This window comes from Hyperolius riggenbachi, chromosome 2 (assembly GCF_040937935.1).
Source record: "Hyperolius riggenbachi isolate aHypRig1 chromosome 2, aHypRig1.pri, whole genome shotgun sequence".
NCBI classification, from domain to species: Eukaryota; Metazoa; Chordata; class Amphibia; order Anura; family Hyperoliidae; genus Hyperolius; species Hyperolius riggenbachi.
In genome coordinates this window covers 522668230-522690635 of record NC_090647.1, presented here as the reverse complement: position 1 = coordinate 522690635, position 22406 = coordinate 522668230, and the positions used below count along the sequence as shown (strand labels likewise).

General features: G+C 45.5%; 1 protein-coding gene across 1 annotated transcript; it reads right to left on the bottom strand.

The window, feature by feature from the left end:
* Positions 1-16955: 16955 nt before the first annotated feature.
* On the bottom strand, positions 16956-18950 carry LOC137545263 (zinc finger BED domain-containing protein 4-like). The gene has a single exon (XM_068266381.1). It carries the CDS (start codon positions 18948-18950, stop codon positions 16956-16958), a length of 1995 nt encoding a protein of 664 aa, XP_068122482.1.
* Positions 18951-22406: the final 3456 nt, after the last annotated feature.

The following is a 22406-nucleotide window of genomic DNA, read 5'->3' as shown; positions in this document are numbered from 1 at the left end:
AGTCTATGGCGACGCGTGGATTTTAAAATAATTACCGACACAATGCATATTTTTACAACATGCTTTACAATGTGCACTTCCACATAACCGAAGCAGGAAGTGACTGCAAGCGCGCGTCACTTCCTGCTTGGCGGTGGCCAGACAGGGAACACCGCATACCAACGCGATGGTCCCTGAAGGCCTGTTTCTGGCGGTGCGACGGGCGCAAAGCACCGTATCGCTGCTGCCAGTTTTTGCAGTGTGAAACCAGCCTGAGACTGGCGTTTAAAAAAAAAAAAGATATTAAATCATTACAGTTTTGTTTTTAAATATACCTCAAATGCACAGCTAAACTGTAAGAAACACCTTAAAGATGATCCATGGGATGATCAGTCTAACAACCTGGATACAAGTTTAATGTGAATTACAAGAATCTTGGACTCAGGCCAGTCCAATGCAGGCGCTCGAGATATGAACGAGCCGAAATCCAACCTGCATACAATTTGCATTCCATTTGTGTCCATTAAACTTTGGTTATGAATAATAAATGCTGCTTAGCAATAATGAATGCCTTTCCAGCAAATGGCTCATTAAAAAGGGTACAAATATATCTTATATAACAAGCACTTTACATGTTTTTCCTAAAGAAATTCTGTTACATTAAAAATAAATGATTTTTGTAAAAATTAAAATTTGAAAGCATTGTTTTATAGCAAGAGTATGCAGAAAGAGACACTTTTACCTCCTTAGAGCAGAATAATTGCAGTTTGAAATATTTAAAGAGGAACTTTCTTGAATGTAACTTAACCACTTAAAGTGAACCAGAGATGAAAATAAACTAATGAGATAAACAATTGGATCTGTCCACCTTCTACTCCTAAAAATTACTCCTTTATTTATCTCAAGGTTTTATTTTATGCATAAACATTTACAAAGCAGATTTAATGTTTTATATTCACTGCTCAATTGCAGCGTCTCAAGAGTCCCAGGGCCATATGCAATTCACTTTTTCTCCTGAGTTTTCTCCTAGGTGATATTTTAACAACTTGTCATAAAATGCATTTTAAGCCACAAGCAAGTAAGAAAATACTCAAAACACATTTGATAGTACTTTTTCAACAATGTTTGGGTAATTTTTCAATTGTAAAATGCTGAAAAGTTAATTTAAACAGAAAATGAAAATTATCTCCTAGGAGATAACTCAGGTGAAAAGGTTTATTGCATATGGGCCCCAGAGTGAAAATACATGAACTATTGACCTTTTTAGCTTTTCCTCTCACAGTAAAAAGCCCAGGTATCTGCTTAGAGCTCTTTCACATTAGGGCAGACTTTTTGCGTTAACGCAAACGGCAGCTGTTTGCGTTAACCAAGGTAAGATGAAAGTCCATAGACTTTCATTTTACCTTTCACACTCGACGCTGCGTTTCGATGCGTTGCGGTTCCGACGCACCCGGGCGCAGTTTTTCCTCCAACGCACCCGCGAGCCGGCGTTTTCCGTCGGGTTTAATTACCAGCTACCGCCGCTGATTGCGTCGCACCGCAGATACCCGACGACATGCCGCAGGCAGACAACGCGTGCAGGAGAACGGCTCCTGTTCGCGTTGTCTGATGTGAAAGAGCCCTTAGGAAAGTGTTTTATAGCTGTAATTTGTTATCAGTGAGCTGACTGGGTCCTGACTGGAGAAAAACGGTCAGTTCCATAGATAATTATCAACTCATTCAGGCCTGGTGCACACCAAAACCCGCTAGCAGATCCGCAAAATGCAAGCAGATTTTGAAACGCTTTTACTTATTTTTCTGTAGCGTTTCACCTAGCGTTTTGTGGTTTTGTGAAACGTTTTTAGTGTAGTAGATTTCATATATTGTTACAGTAAAGCTGTTACTGAACAGCTTCTGTAACAAAAACGCCTGCAAAACCGCTCTGAACTGCCGTTTTTAAGAGCGGTTTGCGTTTTTCCTATACTTTACATTTGAGGCAGAAACGCCTCTGCAATCCAAAAAATGCCTCACCCCGGGAGTATGCGTTTCAGCAAAACGCCTCCCGCTCTGGCATGAACCACCCCATTGAGATACATTGACCAAGCGTATCCGCAGCCGCAAGCGCCCAAAAACCCGCTCGGTGTGCCACAGCCCTCAAGCAGGGAAAAAAGAAAAGGAGCACAGCATAAGGGCCTGTATGCTTGCCACTGTATATGCACATATCTATTTCATCATGTCACATGTCATCTCTGGTACCAGCGGTCTCTGCCTCCTTAAGGACCAGAGACCACTGGAACCAGAAACCGTAGGATACTAACGAATCGCAGCACATACCCGCTGCAACCCTCATCCACACCGCACACCCGGAACCTCAGGCCACCCACCCTGCTGTCTCTACGACGGCAGAGCTCTGAGAGCCGGTCAGGAGCCGCTTTCATTGGCTCCTGACCATGTGATCAAAGTAAGCCAATGGGAGTTGCTTACATTGAGGATAGGGCCAGGAGCCAATTAAATCACTTCTTCCAATGCCCAAATTACAGGACACCTATTTTTCCATGTTCACAACACAATACAGTAGCACAAGAAACCTTATATCAATCTAGAGAAAACAACAGGTTTTTTTTTAGCCTGAGTGATAAAACACAGCACCAGTCTGGAAGATTCCAATCTGCTTGCTTACCCACGTCTGCCCTCAGATTCATTCCACAGCAACACAGCTATTTCTGGCAGCATGGTCAGTAAGGTACCTGTGAGCATGACATGTGGTGGTGCTGTTGTGTTCTGTGTGCCAGTGGGGTAATGGCATCTCCATTCATTTGATTGTTTCTGACAGGTTCCATCTTTAAAGACTGAAGCGATCACTGCTTCTGCTTATAATGTCTCATGACAGTGAGAGTGATAAATTAATCTTCAAGTAAAAAAAAAATTGTAAAAATGGAAACTTTCTGTTCCACCACAATTTCCTAAGCTCTGTCTGGCTCCATCCAGCATCTGCCAGACTCCTGATTGCATATTTCTACTTGATGAGGACATCATTTTGGCAAGACACCCTGTTCTGATGACCCGTCTTATGATGTCTTCATTATTTTTGTATCATTTTGTCTGACACAAAAAAAAGCATGTGGAATTATAGATCTCGTATTTATGTTTTAAGTGTGGAAATGAAAGTCAAAAGGTTAAAACTCATCATCATACAGATTAATTAAGCTTTATATATTCCCATCAGTGTATAAATTGTTATGCCCTTAGGACACTTCTGCAAGGCAGACTACTTATCATCACATGCAGGCCTACAGAACAATCTGTGCAGAAACAAGGGGGTATAGGCACAAAAGTCTGGTAAAGTTGACATCCAAACCGAGCACAAGCCAATTTTACTGTTAATTATGCAAATAAATTTGTGTGGCTTGCCCAATCAGCATGACCCGACTTAGCTAGGTAACATGAGCGTTGTTAAAGAGAACCTGTACTCAGTAAAAATATTTAAAATAAACACATGAGGTAACTTCAAATGAACATTACATAGTTACCTTGCCATCAGTTCCTCTCAGAAACTCACCATTTTCTTCTGACAATAATCCCTTCCAGTTCTGACAATATTTTGTCAGATCTGAAATATATCAGTTGCTGTCAGTAAAATATCAGTTGCTGTCAGTTATAGCTGAGAGGAAAACTGATGTGGCCTCTAATGTCCATGTTTCCCTATGGCTCAAGTGGGCGATGTTACAGTTTAACTGTGTTTTTACCAGAAAGCTGTTATGGGTAATGGCCATTTTCAAAATGGAGGACGGAAAATTCCCTTGATCACAGTGAACAAACAGGACACGGGACAGGAGAAAGACAATGAGGAGTAGATTACATGGAAGGCAAGTATGACTTGTGTATGCTTATTTTGACTTTTAATTTTCAGTTCAGGTTTTCTTTAAGTAATGTGTGCTAGCTAGGCAACAGACTAACCAACAAGCTCATGGTAAACCAGAACTCATTGGAGTGTGTGAGGGGCTACAATGGTCCCAAAAGCTCCCTTACTAAAATGCATGGAAAATAAAAGTTTGCTTTCTTAAAACAGAAAGTATTTGCAATAATTCAGGTTGGCGTGAGGTCCGAGATGTCTCCCAGTGCATTTAGCTTCTAAGGACAACAATGGTTGATTTGCATATATTCAGCAGTGATGCACTTACCCTTTTGTGTCTTGGAATTTGTTAAACATTTTAATTACATTCATCACTAGTAGGCCTAAGCCCATTACAATAATGGGCTCTAGGCCTCCCTCACAACCCCCTCCCCTCCTGCCCCTGTCACCGCCGCATGTCAGCACACATGTGCGCGCAAGCACACCCCCGACCCTGGCCCTGTCCTCCTCCTGTCCCAACGGCCTCCCGCGTGCCACACGTGTGTAGTAGCGCAAAGGCATGGACACAGGGACAGGAAAGGACGCAGGGACACAGGGGGGTTATTGTATAGGACAGTGATGGCTAACCTTGGCACTCCAGCAATGACAAAACTACAAATCCCATCATGCCTCTGCCTCCCCGAGTTATGTTTAGAGCTGTCAGAGTATTGCAATGCCTCATGGGGCTTGTAGTTCCACCACAGCTTGAGTGCCAAGGTTAGCCATCACTGGTATAGGATGTTACATTTGTCACTGTAATTACTATGTCTATCAGCTCTGTACCAATGTCTATACTTGGTGTATGCCATTGTCTGTCATTATGTGCCCCATGTTTATTTCTTACTTTGTACTGCGCCACGGAATACGCTGCTGCTTTATAAATAAATAAATAATAACATTCCACAGGGATGTACCTTGCATGGAGTAAAGATGTCGCCACCTGTGATACATTTAAGAGTGTAAATCAGGGAGAAAGAAGATTTTACAATTGGCAAACAATATTGTAAAACATAAGCAATTGTAATCATTAAGTTACATACAGTAAGATTCATCTGTAAAAGAAAAAGAGTAAATGTAATAGGGCACATATGTATGAATTTACTACCCAATTCAATCAGTCGATTGCCAAATTATTGAACTATCAACAATTCTGCTGCCTTACCTACTGTATTTTCTGGACTATAAGGCTCACTTTTTCTCCCAGAAAAGTGGGGGGAAAAGTCACTGCGTTTTATAGCCCAAATGCAGGGAGTTCCTGACTTGTGAATGCCTGCCAATACGAACCTCCAACCCGCTGCAATGTCAGGGACTCCCTGTACTGTGCCCATGCAGAGGAGGACACAGGGGGACACAAAGGGGCATAGAGGAGAACACAAGCGGGAAACAAAGGGGCATAGAGGAGGACACAAGGGGGACACAAAGGGGCATAGAGGAGGACACAAAGGGGCATAGAGGAGGACACAAGGGGGACAAAAAGGGGCATAGAGGAGGACACAAAGGGGCATAGAGGAGGACACAAGGGGGACACAAAGGGGCATAGAGGAGGACACAAAGGGGCATAGAGGAGGACACAAAGGGGCATAGAGGAGGACACAAGGGGGACACAAAGGGGCATAGAGGAGGACACAAGGGGGATACAAAGGGGCATAGAGGAGGACACAAAGGGGCATAGAGGAGGACACAAGGAGGACAGAGGGGGACACAGGAGGACACAGGAGGACACAAGGAGGACAGAAAAGGCCACAGGGAGACACAAGAGGTACAAGGGGGCATGAGGTACAAAGGGGGCATAATCCACAAGATGCCTCACCGTGGATGCACCAGGTTTAGTATATATTTTTTTTTCTCCTGGTTTTTGTCCTCTAACTTGGTGCGTCTTATGGTCAGGAGCGTCTTATAGTCCAAAAAATACAGGTATATGCAGGTTGGGCTGAGAATTGTGTACAGTATATCTGTTATATACTAACAAAACTGACATGGATTCTGAATACTCATCTAGTAGACAGGCTACGTGCCAAAAAAAAAAAAAATTCTATTATCGGTTTTCACTTTCAAAAATGATTCACATTCTTGAAAAATTCAATTTTTTAAAGTATCTGAAACCTGATTGAACACTTGAAGTGAAAATGGACTAAGGGAATGGTGATACAGCATCAGGGCCATTATCCCTTTATAAGATCTGAGGTGGCAAGCTTATAGCTCTTACTTTTATGCAGAAAAAGCACAGAATCAATACCTTGGTAATATCACTCTGTAGATCAGTCAAGTCTCCCGAATGGAACACAATGCCAGAACCTCTTTATCAAGAGATGTGATGAATTCCTGCTGCATAAAGCTTTCTCTATTTTGACACTGGAGAAGGATGGAATCAGTTTATTTCCCCCTGGTTGCCTAGAAATGATCAGGTATCTCTTCTACTGCCTATATCAGCTCAAACAGAAAGCAGGCTTGACATCATGTGATCATAGAATTGCAACCAGCCAGTCAGGGACTTCCAATCTGATCACATGAGGCTCTACATTTTCTCCTTTAGGAGTATTTATGTAGAAAGTAAATGATGATATAAACACAGGAACAAATATGTCCTTGAGAGCATTGGTGTAAGGACAGTGGCATGCTTTGTTACATGTAAATAAAAAGGTGACTTGCTTACAGTGGGTGTAGGTGGCAAGCAGCGTTCTCCGCGGTACCGATGCCTGCAATAAAGACCTTTTGGGGGAAGTGGGAAATTTACAATGACACCCAGGAAATTTGGGGCACCACTGTAGGTGTCTACATTAAAGTTAGGCCCCACCCAACCTTAGTCATGAGTCAGTATGTTCTCCAGTCATGTTACCGTGGAAAGGAAAAAGAAAACTCTGGGCACCTTCCGTTCTTGTTTATTGCATCAAGGGTCAGCACTTCACAGCCTATAATGGGATCCAAACTGTGGTCATCATTGAATTAGAGCCAGGATGGTGGCGGTGAGATTGAGGTGGAGGTGTTGGGCACCAGTGTAGGGCCTGGTCCTAGTCATGTTCCCAATTTCCCTACAAATAATGCCCACTTTAAAAATAATACTGTTGCGTATCTTTTAGAGCAGAGAGGACGTTCTGGATTCAGGTCTGCTTTAAGAACACCCCCCACTCTAAAATAAAGACATTATCAAAAATCTTGGCTCTTGACTTCTCTTGTATTTTATTTGCTCCTTCTTTATCAATATTTCTCATACTTAACCGTTGTCTCAGAATAGAATGCAAAGCATTCCAGGGAAATTATAGCGGACATTCTTGTCTGTGCACTTTGCATTTAAAACTTCTGGTGAAATACAATCACTTGTTCCCGCTGAATGCCTCTCCTGCTATTGAGCAAAACGCTGCATTTATGGATATAATAGGGGCTTAGCATAAATGAAAAAGTCAAGTTTATATAAAAAAAATGGCAGAAAACAATCAACACTCTGCACTAGCAAAGCTGTCGATCTTTGTGCTGTTAAAGAGTCTTTTTCCATAATAAGGAGAAAGTACAGATATTTCCTGCAATAAGGTTGAAAAGCCATTAACACAACTGGGGCTCAGTATTCATTCTTTTTATGATTGCTTATACATAAAGTATTATTAGACTTGATCCAAAGAAGAAAAAATCACTTAAAAGGCCAATTCTCTGACATCTATATGATCGCTGCTGTCTGAGGTATGCAAGGTCACGTGATCATCTGACACACTGCATTATATTTAAAGTGAACTCGAAGTGAAAATAAACTGATGAGATAAGCAATTGTATTTATCCTCCTACTCCTAAAAATTACTTTTTTTAGATGGTTGTATCTTATATTTACACATTTACAAAGTAAATTGAACGTCTTGTTGTCTCTGCTTAGTAGCAGCCTATTAAGTGTCCCTAAATAAAAATACATGAACTTTTGACCTTTTTTTTTTTCCTGCCCTCAGAAGTTGTATTCTGCCAGGAAAACTTGTATGGCTGTAATTTCCTTATCAGTAATGTTTACTATATTCCGGACAAGGTACCGACAAGACAGAAGCTGTCACTTCCATGCCTAGAAATGAACTCTTTCAGGCACCAAAATAAATAAGTAAAACGGCCTGCTTATTAACTGGTTCCGGACTGACCCAGTATGAATCTACGTCCCGTAGGTGGTACTGTGGCTCTGATTGGACGTAGGTTCAACGTCCTAATGAATCGTGCGTCCCCGCCGATACGGCTGCTCTGCAACTGCCGCAATTCGCTAGCTATGCCGTTTATAAGACGGCAGAGCTTTATAAGCAGGTCAGGAGCTGTTTTCATTGGCTCCTGACCGCGTGATCACGGAGAGCCAATCACATTGGCTCCCATTGATAGACAGCGTCAGGAGCCAATGCCAGCGGCTCCTGACCGGCTGACAGCACTCTGCCATCAAAGAGACGGCAGAGAGAGGAGCCTGCGGTGATGGGGCAGCATTGTGATTTTCGAGAGCGGCGGTATGTGCGGCGATTCTTTGGGTGGCGACGTTTTACCGTACCAGCAGTCTCGGGTCCTTAAGGGGCCAGAGACTGCTGGCACGGAAGTGGTTAATATGTTTTGCACTGTACATACAAATGTATATCGCATATACAAGTCACGGATAGACTTTAATAAGATATTATTACTTCTGCTGATTAAAAAAAAATGCAATCCCATCAGCCAGGGGTGTAACTACAGGGGAGCAGCACCTGCAAACCACAGGGGGGCCAAGAGCTGTAAGGGGGCACCAACTAATACTTCCCTCCCTCTGATAAAGGGGTCTATCCTTCAGATCAGGTGTTTTTGTGGATACACTTGTCATGTATGTCACTTGTGTTTTATGACCCTTTCAAGGCCAGACTGGGAGGGTCACTGGGGGTTGGCAAGGGAAAGGGTGTCAACAATGGGGGCCCCCATTAAAGTATTGCTGGGGGGGCATGATTTATAGTTACACTTCTGCCTTCAGCTCAGATCAGAAGCATTTATTTCAAGAAATGTCTGAAACATTAGTTCAAATTTTGTGATATAGGTTGTATATAATGATCTATGTAAACAGGTGCACAGCTGCATGTATATGATGAGCTATTTCTATGTAAATAGGCGCACAGCTGCAGGCAAGCACAACAGCACTATTGGACTAACTTACTACTGCAATTCCAAGAGCTGATAAACCATGATGGGGGGGGGGGGGGGGTCAGGACCATGCATTTCCTATTACAGAAAGTCTGCAAGATTGCCCACGTGTGAGAGTGCCCTTTCCCCAAAATGTTTTATCTTCAGGAGCGCCCCTACCCTTCTATGTTCAGCCCCCTCATCCATGTGTACCATCCATGTACTGTGGTCCTTCTTTTTCATAAACAGCTCCCTAGGGCATCAGTTTCCTTTCTGGAAAGGCCACAAGGGCCCAGGCCTTGGGCGGTGGCAGCCCAAGACCTGGGCCCTTGCGGCCTTTCCAGAAATCCCACCATGATTATTCTTGCAGTTTGATGATGATTGCAAGGTGCATTTTTTTTTTGTTTTTTTTTTAGTAAAGCCAATCTTAGCTCCCGATGTGCAGAGGGCTTCAGGATTCCGGGGTTTACCACATATCGTGGCTGCCTTGCAGGCAAGATTCCTTAGCCCGATGATTGCATTTGTTATGTGGTACTAAAGCCAAAGGATGCACTTTACAATTTCTTGGATTAAGTAATTCAGACCCAATGGATTTTCAAGCTTGAAAAGTGTATTGCCATAAGAAATAATTATAACTTAAAACCTCCCTAGCGGTATGGACAGAAATGTCCATCCAAAAAAACATGCTGTGAACGGTATAAACGTGCATACACATCAATACTCTCCTGCACTGTATACTAGACCCTTGCTTGACACATTTTGGCAAGTTACAGGAAAAAAAATTTTTTTAGCACTGTTTGCACAGAAATCCTGGGAAAATTGAGCACCAGGGAGGTTTAAAGGACAGTAATTAACATGATTGCTTTATGACTTAGCCTTGTTCAATTCTGGGTTTAGTTGAGCTTTGGAATTGATCCTAGTTTTTTGTTAAAAAAAAACATTGATATAACTGTACGAAAGTGCATTTTTGTGACTTCCCCTTTTAACTATTTTTATCACCACTTGCTGGCATTATTTTATAGACTTATTCTGCCATATTATAGACCATATTTTGCCGAACTAGGTTTTATTTGGGAGCTAAAGTGCCCCAAGTTCAAGGGTCAAGGGTGATTTGCTCACATTGCAACTAAAACTCCTGATTAATGATAACACAAACACTACAAAAGGAGAAAAACCTTATGGAAAATAGACAAGAATCGGGACTAGAGGTGGTCGATGAAATGCAGTAGTGTCTGAAGTACACCAGAAACAAGCATGCAGCCAATCTAGTCAGTTCTGATGATATTGCCAGAAACTCCTTAGCTGCATGCTTGTTCAGGGTCTATGTCTACTGTATTAGAGGAAGAGGATCAGCAGGACAGCCAGGCAACTGGTAAGGCTTAAAGAAAACCTGTACTGAGAAAAAAAACGGCCCCTGGGGGGTACTCACCTGAGGAGGGGGAAGCCTCCCGATCCTATTGAGGCTTCCCCACGTCCTCCTGCTTCCCAGGTGTGCCCCTCTGAACGTCGGCGATGTAAATATTTACCTTCCCGGCTCCAGCGCAGGTGCAGTAGCGGAGAACGGCAGATCAGAGGAGGACGGCTTGGGACATTACTGCTACAGGGGGCTGATAGAAGCCCAAGTTAAGTGACAGTTTTTATCCCCAGGACACCGCCACAGAACTCCTTTAAAGCTAGTGGGAACTAGAAAAAAAAACAGCCAGATACTTACAGTACCTAAGGAGAGGAAAGGCTCTAGGTCCTATTCTTTCTCTTTCGGTGGCAGAAAGCAGTATTTTACCAGTTTGGTTGAATACTGCTACCAGGGAGCCAGTGCTGGAGCGTGAGAGGAGTGGGAGGGCTCTATAGGACCCAGAGCCAAAGCCCTCCCTCTCCTTTGGTATCTGGCTGCTTTTTATATTTATGTTTTTCACAAGTTTCCACTAGCATTAATTAAATAAGGCTCCGAACAATATCGTTATATTACAGATTTTGTTTTTTATTCTAAAAATGTGTTGCTGCGGGTATAATAATGTTTACTTTACAAGATTTGGCAAGCGCCAGCCTAAAGCTAAGTACAAACTTTAGACTTTTGTTGCCCAAAATTAATCTTTAAAGGACATCCGAGGTGAAAATAAACTGATCAGAAAAAACTAGGGATGGGACGAATCCACAATTTTTTTGAATCCGAATCCGAATCTGAAAAGGTTCTCGAATATCTCGAACCTTTCAAATCCCGAATCTCACGAATCTTGTACAAAAATATGGAAGAAACAGTCATCCAAACTGAGGAAACTAATTTTTTACTCTCAAAATTGAAGAATAAATATAACACTTACTTCTTTTACAAAGTATTCCTTCAAAATACCTAGTAAACACAGTAACACAGAAAGAAATACTTTAAATGACATTGACAACTTATTAATTTGGACTGGCCACAAAAGTGAGTGCAGATAGGTCTCTTAAACAATATACCAGTAGCCTGGTTGCTAAGTGGATCCTCTGCCTCCAGTGCATGAGGCAAACTTGTGTGGATGTGCACCCCCGATTTGGATTGGTGCCCCAAATATAGGTAGCCTGGAATAGATGCCCCCAGTATAGGTAACCTGGAGTAGTTGCCCCTAGTATAGGTAGCCTGGAATGGTTTCTCCCAGTATAGGTAGTATGGAGTAGTTGCCCCTAGTATAGGTAGTCTCTAGTTAGCCCAGCATAGGTAGCCTGGAGTAGTTGCCCCCAGCATTGGTAGCCTGGAACAGTTGCCCCCCATATAGGTAGTGTGGCATAGTTTTCCCCAGTATAGGTTGTATGGAGTAGTTGCCCCTAGTATAGGTACTAGTCTCTAGTTAGCCCAGCATAGGTAGCCTGGAGTAGTTGCCCCCAGCATTGGTAGTCTGGAATAGTTGCCCCCCATATAGGTAGTGTGGCATAGTTTTCCCCAGTATAGGTTGTATGGAGTAGTTGCCCCTAGTATAGGTACTAGTCTCTAGTTAGCCCAGCATTGGTAGCCTGGAGTAGTTGCCCCCAGCATTAGTAGTCTGTAATAGTTGCCCCCCATATAGGTAGTGTGGCATAGTTTTCCCCAGTATAGAGTAGTTGCCCCTAGTATAGGTAGTCTGTAGTTAGCCCAGCATAGGTAGCCTGGAGTAGTTGCCCCCAGCATTGGTAGTCTAGTCTGGAATAGTTGCCCCCCATATAGGTAGTGTGGCATAGTTTTCCCCAGTATAGAGTAGTTGCCCCTAGTATAGGTAGTCTGTAGTTAGCCCAGCATAGGTAGCCTGGAGTAGTTGCCCCCAGCATTGGTAGCCTGGAATAGTTGCCCCCCATATAGGTAGTGTGGCAGTTTCCCCCAGTATAACCTTAAAATGACAACTGTCTAAATTCTAAAATCTGGACTGTCCACAAAAGTAAGTGCAGATTGGTCTTGGAGATTTCAGAGTTATGTTTAGGAATCCTAATTAATGTGGATCTTACTGCTCGGCAGTGGACAGTTATAGAAGAAGTGATAAGAAGAGTCCTTGATGTCTTTGATAAAGCTACTTTTGTGGCCAGTTCAAGTTCAAATAAAATGAGAGGTATATGGAGGCTGCCACATTTACTTCTTAAACAATATACCAGTAGCCTGGTTGCTAAGTGGATCCTCTGCCTCCAGTGCATGAGGCAAACTTGTGTGGATGTGCACCCCCGATTTGGATTGGTGCCCCAAATATAGGTAGCCTGAAATAGATGCCCCCAGTATAGGTAACCTGGAGTAGTTGCCCCTAGTATAGGTAGCCTGGAATGGTTTCTCCCAGTATAGGTAGTATGGAGTAGTTGCCCCTAGTATAGGTAGTCTCTAGTTAGCCCAGCATAGGTAGCCTGGAGTAGTTGCCCCCAGCATTGGTAGCCTGGAACAGTTGCCCCCCATATAGGTAGTGTGGCATAGTTTTCCCCAGTATAGGTTGTATGGAGTAGTTGCCCCTAGTATAGGTACTAGTCTCTAGTTAGCCCAGCATAGGTAGCCTGGAGTAGTTTCCCCCAGCATTGGTAGTCTGTAACAGTTGCCCCCCATATAGGTAGTGTGGCATAGTTTTCCCCAGTATAGGTTGTATGGAGTAGTTGCCCCTAGTATAGGTACTAGTCTCTAGTTAGCCCAGCATAGGTAGCCTGGAGTAGTTGCCCCCAGCATTGGTAGTCTGTAACAGTTGCCCCCCATATAGGTAGTGTGGCATAGTTTTCCCCAGTATAGGTTGTATGGAGTAGTTGCCCCTAGTATAGGTACTAGTCTCTAGTTAGCCCAGCATAGGTAGCCTGGAGTAGTTGCCCCCAGCATTGGTAGTCTGTAATAGTTGCCCCCCATATAGGTAGTGTGGCATAGTTTTCCCCAGTATAGAGTAGTTGCCCCTAGTATAGGTAGTCTGTAGTTGGCCCAGCATAGGTAGCCTGGAGTAGTTGCCCCCAGCATTGGTAGTCTAGTCTGGAATAGTTGCCCCCCATATAGGTAGTGTGGCATAGTTTTCCACAGTATAGAGTAGTTGCCCCTAGTATAGGTAGTCTGTAGTTAGCCCAGCATAGGTAGCCTGGAGTAGTTGCCCCCAGCATTGGTAGCCTGGAATAGTTGCCCCCCATATAGGTAGTGTGGCAGTTTCCCCCAGTATAATCTTAAAAGGACAACTGTCTAAATTCTAAAATCTGGACTGTCCACAAAAGTAAGTGCAGATTGGTCTTGGAGATTTCAGAGTTATGTTTAGGAATCCTAATTAATGTGGATCTTACTGCTCGGCAGTGGACAGTTATAGAAGAAGTGATAAGAAGAGTCCTTGATGTCTTTGATAAAGCTACTTTTGTGGCCAGTTCAAGTTCAAATAAAATGAGAGGTATATGGAGGCTGCCACATTTACTTCTTAAACAATATACCAGTAGCCTGGTTGCTAAGTGGATCCTCTGCCTCCAGTGCATGAGGCAAACTTGTGTGGATGTGCACCCCCGATTTGGATTGGTGCCCCAAATATAGGTAGCCTGGAATAGATGCCCCCAGTATAGGTAACCTGGAGTAGTTGCCCCTAGTATAGGTAGCCTGGAATGGTTTCTCCCAGTATAGGTAGTATGGAGTAGTTGCCCCTAGTATAGGTAGTCTCTAGTTAGCCCAGCATAGGTAGCCTGGAGTAGTTGCCCCCAGCATTGGTAGCCTGGAACAGTTGCCCCCCATATAGGTAGTGTGGCATAGTTTTCCCCAGTATAGGTTGTATGGAGTAGTTGCTCCTAGTATAGGTACTAGTCTCTAGTTAGCCCAGCATAGGTAGCCTGGAGTAGTTGCCCCCAGCATTGGTAGTCTGGAATAGTTGCCCCCCATATAGGTAGTGTGGCATAGTTTTCCCCAGTATAGGTTGCATGGAGTAGTTGCCCCTAGTATAGGTACTAGTCTCTAGTTAGCCCAGCATAGGTAGCCTGGAGTAGTTGCCCCCAGCATTGGTAGTCTGGAATAGTTGCCCCCCATATAGGTAGTGTGGCATAGTTTTCCCCAGTATAGAGTAGTTGCCCCTAGTATAGGTAGTCTGTAGTTAGCCCAGCATAGGAAGCCTGGAGTAGTTGCCCCCAGCATTGGTAGCCTGTAACAGTTGCCCCCCATATAGGTAGTGTGGCATAGTTTTCCCCAGTATAGGTTGTATGGAGTAGTTGCCCCTAGTATAGGTACTAGTCTCTAGTTAGCCCAGCATAGGTAGCCTGGAGTAGTTGCCCCCAGCATTGGTAGTCTGTAATAGTTGCCCCCCATATAGGTAATGTGGCATAGTTTTCCCCAGTATAGGTTGTATGGAGTAGTTGCCCCTAGTATAGGTACTAGTCTCTAGTTAGCCCAGCATAGGTAGCCTGGAGTAGTTGCCCCCAGCATTGGTAGTCTGGAATAGTTGCCCCCCATATAGGTAGTGTGGCATAGTTTTCCCCAGTATAGAGTAGTTGCCCCTAGTATAGGTAGTCTGTAGTTAGCCCAGCATAGGAAGCCTGGAGTAGTTGCCCCCAGCATTGGTAGCCTGTAACAGTTGCCCCCCATATAGGTAGTGTGGCATAGTTTTCCCCAGTATAGGTTGTATGGAGTAGTTGCCCCTAGTATAGGTACTAGTCTCTAGTTAGCCCAGCATAGGTAGCCTGGAGTAGTTGCCCCCAGCATTGGTAGTCTGTAATAGTTGCCCCCCATATAGGTAGTGTGGCATAGTTTTCCCCAGTATAGGTTGTATGGAGTAGTTGTCCCTAGTATAGGTACTAGTCTCTAGTTAGCCCAGCATAGGTTGCCTGGAGTAGTTGCCCCCAGCATTGGTAGCCTGGAATAGTTGCCCCCCCCCCCATATAGGTAGTGAGGTATAGTTTCAACCAGTATAGGTAGTATGGAGTAGTTGCCTCTAGTATATGTAGCCTGGAATGGTTTCTCCCAGTATAGGTAGTCTGGAACAGTTGCCTTTAATATAGGTTGCCTGGAATAGTTTCTCCCAGTTTAGGTAGTATTCAATAGTTGTCCCTAATATAGGTCGTCAGTAATAGTTATCCCAGCAAAGGTAGCCGGGAATAATTGCCCCCTGCATAGGTAACGGCACGTGGAATAGTTGCCCCCAGTATAGGTAGACTAGAATAGTTGTTCCAGTATAGATAGCCTGGAATAGTTGCCTGCAGTATAGGTAGCATGGAATAGTTACCCCCAATATAGGTAGTCTGGAATAGTTGCCCCAAGTATAGGAAGCCAGAGTCCACTGATGCCAGACTTCCTTTTACCACGCAGTTGTCCCCTACTTCATGGCACCTCTTCCTGCATCACAGTGAATGCAAAAAGACATGCCAATACTAGGGGGAGAGCTGAGTGATGACAAGAAGTCTGACATCACTGGACTCCCGGAAGCATGTGAGATAATAGGCCAGAAGGCCCAGAACACTGCAGCTGAACAGGGGGCCAGTTGTCAGCACCCCTGCAAGCTGACACCTGAGACACCCGCTTGATAAAACATGGCAGAGTCCATATCCCTCAATCTTAAACATAGATAGCACCCTCTTTCATATCTATTTCTTACACTTACTAAAATAAAGTGCATTCAATGAACAATGCCAAACAACATAACAACAAGTTACAACTTTTTCCAATCTTGGCAACAATTGTTTACCCACTGTAACTGTTCCTAAATGAAAAAAAATATTTCCAAAAACAACTCTGTTCAAGGAAGATTTTTGTTCAGGAAAACTAGCATACGAACTCGCTCTGGGTCCAATCCAGAGCTGGGACAAGGTCCTCCAGCACCCAAGGCTGAGACACAAAAGTGTGCCCCTCCATCCCTGCCACCCCAGCATTCACACACTGATTGCTATTAGACTAAGAAGCGCCACAGGGCCCAAAACCTCCCCAACACCTTAAAGAGGAACTGTAACATAAAAATATCCCCTGGGGGGTACTCACCTCGGGTGGGGGAAGCCTCCGGATCCTAATGAGGCTTCCCACGCCGTCCTCCATCCGTCAGGGGTCTCGCTGCAGCCCTCCGTGGAGTCCGGGCAGCGGTGACGTCATTATTTACCTTCCTGGCTCCTGCGCAGGCGCTCTGACGGCTTTCCATTCCGAACTACACGGAAATACCCGATCGCCGTCGGGTCCGCTCTACTGCGCAGGCGCAAGTTTCCTGCGCCTGCGCAGTAGAGCGGACCCGAATGAGATCGGGTATTTCCGTGTAGTTCGGAATGGAAAGCCGCCACAGCGCCCCCGCTGGAGCCAGCAAAGGTAAATATTGAAATGACAGTCGGCACAGTCGCCGGCTGTTCGGAGGGCTGCGGAGAGACCCCCGTGGGACAGAGGACGGCATGGGAAGCCTCATTAGGATCCGGAGGCTTCCCCCACCCGAGGTGAGTACCCCCCAGGGGATGTTTTTAATGTTACAGAGTCTCTTTAATATCTAGTTATCTGGTTTGCAGTCACTGCCATGTATCCCCTTTTCTTATTTCTTTCTGCTTCAAACACAATTAGGAATGAAAGCTGAATGAATTGTGCGCCCCCTCCTACATTGCGCCCTGAGGCTGGAGCCTCTCCAGCCTATGCCTCGGCCCGGCCCTGGTCCAATCTACTCCGTTTTCTATCAACTATATTGCCAGATGTGCTGAATAGTCTTTCTGAGATTACAGTTGAAGGTGGTGTGATTAAGAACTTTTTAGAGAGTTTTCTCAGATTCTGATATTTTTTGTTTTCCTTCCAGTATTTGAAAATATCAGAGGATGGTTGAAGCAGTGGTTCTGCTAGGTAGGCATTAATTTCTTCCTCCGGGGATAGACGGCAACTCTGCTCACTGCTTTTGGAAGATTGTACCTTCAGTTGAGAGTAGTAGCTCCACATACTATGACCTCCTTGTTGTTCTGTTGATGTTTGACTGGTGTCTCTTACTAGTCCTTGTGTTGATGTACAAAGATCAGCATCCTCGACTTGCATACTCAAATCAGTAATTTCAATGGCCAACGTTGATTTAGCTGCATCCAGATTTTCTCTGTTAAAAAAAACATTTCCCTTGAATCGGGGATCCAGTAGGGTAGCAAGAGCATAGCATTTTTCTGACTCAACAGAGTGATAGCGCCTTCTCATAGATGCGAGCAAATCATTGTGAAATCCCTGTACAGAACCAACACTGGATTTGAAGGTCTGCAATGCACGAATAGTACTATTCACTAAAGGTATTATTTCAGATATTGTGACTTGGCTTGAACTGGCCACAAAAGTTGCTTTATCAAAGACATCTAGAATTCTTATCACTTCTTCTATAACTGTCCACTGCCGAGCAGTAAGATCTACCTGAAAATTTAGGTCTGAAGCAGACAGTAAAACAGCTTGCTTTTGTTCCATGAGACGAGCTAGCATATGAAGCTGAGAGTTCCATCTAGTTGGTTCGTCTTGTATCAGACGACGAGGTTTTGTATTTAACTTGGCTTGAGCAGATCGTAAGGTTTTCATGGCTTTAGAAGAGTGTTTGTAATGTCCTACAATGCTCCGACAGGATGACATAATATCTTTAATTTCAGTCTTGTTCAGCAAACCATCTTTTAGAACTAATTGGAAGGTATGAGCCAGGCAAGGCAAATGGTGAAATGGACTGCGCTGTAAAGCTGCTACCACATTAGGACCATTGTCTCTCATGACACACACAACTTTTTGTGACAGATTCCAATCTTTCAGAGTAGTGGTAATGAAAGTTTCAATTGCAGATGCTGTATGTGAAACCTCAGGAAAGGGAATACATTCCAAGCACAAGTGATGATACTGAAAGTTTTCATCTAAGAAGTGTACTGTCAAACTGAGGTAGTCATCACAAGACGTAGATGTCCACATGTCTGTTGTGAGTCCAATAAAATTGGTTTTTCCTAGAAGGTCCTCAACTTTTGTCTTTACCTCTTCATACATCTGTGGAATTACCTTTTCTGCCAAGTGTTTCCTGCTTGGGATGACATATCTTGGCTCTAGGTGGTTTAACAACTTTCTGAAACCTCTATCCTCTACTATGGATAGCGGTTGGTTATCTTTGCAGATCATTTCAGCAACTAACCTTGTAACTGTTTTAGCTCTTTTGTCTCCAGGTTTAAAACTTTGCGTTTTATCAAGAAAAGCTGCCATAGTCCATTGGTTGGAAGGTGGTGGTACTATTTTGCGTTTCACTGGGGGTAATTTGAATGGACTTTGTGTAAAAGATGACACTGCTGGTCCTGGACTAGGAGCTGGACTACACATTGATGCAGGACTCTCAACAGAAGCTACTTCATCTGGGGCTGGGTCGTCGTTGTCTTCACTTGCTAAATCTGCACTGACCGACAGAGGGCTTGAGGTTGATGGTGAAGCTGGAGGCAATACTGGCGATGGTGACCGTGTACCTTTCAGTTCCTGAAATTTAGACAAATGCTTGGCTTTCAAATGTTTCCACATTGCTGAGGTGGTATGGGACCCTTTTCCTCTTGATATCTTTGCCAAATACAGGTTGCAATTAGCATAATTTTCATCTTGTGCAATTTGGAAATGGATCCAGATACTGGATGCTGGTGGAGATGTCATCATATGAGGTGCTATTGGCACACTCTGAAAGTTCAACAAAAAAATAAATAAATAAATGCTCTCTTTTGTACCCCTACATTTACTATTGCTCACTGTCACTACTCTCTTCTTCTCATGCTTGCCAGCTCTCTAGAAAAATAGTGTCTCCTTAGTAGACTAGATACAGGACCCTCAGAGTCACCTTAAAGTTGATATACTGTATTATGCCCTCATTACTACTACTAGGTAATGCCCCCTCAGTATAAAGCACACTTAGGAATAAAATACCCACTTCAGTACATAGTGACCCTCAAATAAAGAATCAATCATCAACAATAATAGTTTTCTTACTGTAACACTGTCTGTGGTGGTCTCTCTGTCTTTGGCGGCAGCTTGTGTGAGGCTCAGGTAACAGCGTCAGCGAGTATCTGGCTTGTGTGGGGCTTGGACTGCAGGCATTCATAAAGGGAGAAGGGTAGGAAAGGCTCATTATATGAGTTCAACCAAACCTTTTCTCAAAGAACAAGCACATGATAATCAAATGAAATGACAGTATAGGTAGCTTCTGGTAAAGGTGCCCCCAGTATAGAGATAGCCAGGCATAGTTGCCCCCAGTACAGATAGCCAGGCATAGGTGCCCCCAGTACAGATAGCCAGGCATAGGTGCCCCCAGTACAGATAGCCAGGCATAGGTGCCCCCAGTACAGATAGCCAGGCATAGGTGCCCCCAGTACAGATAGCCAGGCATAGGTGCCCCCAGTACAGATAGCCAGGCATAGGTGCCCCCAGTACAGATAGCCAGGCATAGGTGCCCCCAGTATAGGTAGCTTATGGTTCAGGAGCCCACAGTTTAGCTAGCATAGCAAGGCATAGGTAGTCAGGTACAGTACATTGTGCCCCTCAAAGACAAACAGAATGCGAGTATAGTACTTTTCTTACTGTAGCAAGATGTCTGTGGTGGTCTCTGTCTTGGGCGGCAGCTTGTGTGAGGCTCGGGCGGCAGCTTGTGTGAGGCTCAGGCAACAGCGAGTATTGGACTGCAGGCATTCATAAAGGGAGAAGGGTAGGAAAGGCTCATATGAGTTCAACCAAACCTTTTCTCAAAGAACAAGCACATGATAATTAAAATGCCAGTATAGGTAGCTTCTGGTAAAGGTTCCCCCAGTATAGGTAGCCAGGCATAGGTGCCCCCTAGTACAGGTAGCCAGGCATAGGTGCCCCCTAGTACAGGTAGCCAGGCATAGGTGCCCCCTAGTACAGGTAGCCAGGCATAGGTGCCCCCTAGTACAGGTAGCCAGGCATAGGTCCCCCCCAGTATAGGTAGCCAGGCATAGGTCCCCCCCAGTATAGGTAGCCAGGCATAGGTGCCCCCAGTATAGGTAGCCAGGCATAGGTCCCCCCCAGTATAGGTAGCCAGGCATAGGTCCCCCCCAGTATAGGTAGCCAGGCATAGGTCCCCCCCAGTATAGGTAGCCAGGCATAGGTCCCCCCCCAGTATAGGTAGCCAGGCATAGGTCCCCCCCAGTATAGGTAGCCAGGCATAGGTTCCCCCTCCCCAGTGTAGGTAGCCAGGCATAGGTCCCCCCAGTATAGGTAGCCAGGCATAGGTCCCCCCCCCAGTATAGGTAGCCAGGCATAGGTGCCCCCAGTATAGATAGCCAGGCACAGGTGCCCCCTAGTACAGGTAGCCAGGCATAGGTGCCCCCTAGTACAGGTAGCCAGGCATAGGTCCCCCCCAGTGTAGGTAGCCAGGCATTGGTCCCCCCAGTGTAGGTAGCCAGGCATAGGTCCCCCCCCCCCAGTGTAGGTAGCCAGGCATAGGTCCCCCCAGTATAGGTAGCCAGGCATAGGTCCCCCCCAGTATAGGTAGCCAGGCATAGGTCCCCCCCAGTATAGGTAGCCAGGCATAGGTGCCCCCAGTATAGGTAGCCAGGCATAGGTCCCCCCCAGTATAGGTAGCCAGGCATAGGTCCCCCCCAGTATAGGTAGCCAGGCATAGGTCCCCCCCAGTATAGGTAGCCAGGCATAGGTCCCCCCCAGTATAGGTAGCCAGGCATAGGTCCCCCCAGTGTAGGTAGCCAGGCATAGGTCCCCCCCCCCCAGTGTAGGTAGCCAGGCATAGGTCCCCCCAGTATAGGTAGCCAGGCATAGGTCCCCCCCAGTATAGGTAGCCAGGCATAGGTGCCCCCAGTATAGATAGCCAGGCACAGGTGCCCCCTAGTACAGGTAGCCAGGCATAGGTGCCCCCTAGTACAGGTAGCCAGGCATAGGTCCCCCCAGTGTAGGTAGCCAGGCATTGGTCCCCCCAGTGTAGGTAGCCAGGCATAGGTCCCCCCCCCCAGTGTAGGTAGCCAGGCATAGGTCCCCCCAGTATAGGTAGCCAGGCATAGGTCCCCCCCAGTATAGGTAGCCAGGCATAGGTGCCCCCAGTATAGGTAGCCAGGCATAGGTCCCCCCCAGTATAGGTAGCCAGGCATAGGTCCCCCCCAGTATAGGTAGCCAGGCATAGGTCCCCCCCAGTATAGGTAGCCAGGCATAGGTCCCCCCCAGTATAGGTAGCCAGGCATAGGTCCCCCCCAGTATAGGTAGCCAGGCATAGGTCCCCCCCAGTATAGGTAGCCAGGCATAGGTCCCTCCCAGTATAGGTAGCCAGGCATAGGTCCCCCCCCAGTGTAGGTAGCCAGGCATAGGTCCCCCCCAGTGTAGGTAGCCAGGCATAGGTCCCCCCCAGTGTAGGTAGCCAGGCATAGGTCCCCCCCAGTGTTGGTAGCCATTGGTAGTAGGCCGCCCGACCTCACGTAGGCCCGCACCCACCCGCACCCGACCCCGCCCGACCCCCACCCCCCTCATCCATCCAGGCAGCAAGTCTTCTAGGGCCCCCGGGCACCCCCCCCCACCGACATACTGTACCTGACCTGTCGCCCGTCCGTCCACGCCCGTCCGTCCACGCCTTCAGCTCTTGCGACGTCCACGCCGGGTCTTCTCCGCGAGAGCGACTTCTTCAAGGCAGCGTCAACGTCATCACGCGGCGAGCGGGAACGCGAGGTCGGAGGTGGTCGCGCTGACGTCACAAGCGACGCGTAATGCGACGTAATGATGCGGCGGGTTGCGCGGATTCATCGGATTCGAATGCACGCAAATGGCATGGGGATTTGAATCCACGAATCTCGAATCTTTCTTAAGATTCGATGGATTCGTGGATTCGCCGGATTCGAAGTCCCACCCCAAGAAAAAACAATTGCATCCATCCTCCTTCTAAAAATGACTTTTTTAGATACCCCACAGTTTTATTTTATATTTAAATCTAGTTTTTAAGTTTTTACTGATTCATTGTCTCTGCTCAATGACACCTTCATTGAAGTATGCAAGAGCTCAAATCTATGAATTATTGGCTTTTTTTTAATCTCTTTCCTGTTCTCAGAAGCCATTTACTAACGAGATGGCCCGAACGGTTCGCCGGCGAAGGGTTCCAGGCGA

Excerpts from the sequence above, each read along its gene's own strand:
- LOC137545263 (XM_068266381.1), bottom strand. The coding sequence starts at position 18,950 with ATGACATCTCCACCAGCATCCAGTATCTGGATCCATTTCCAAATTGCA.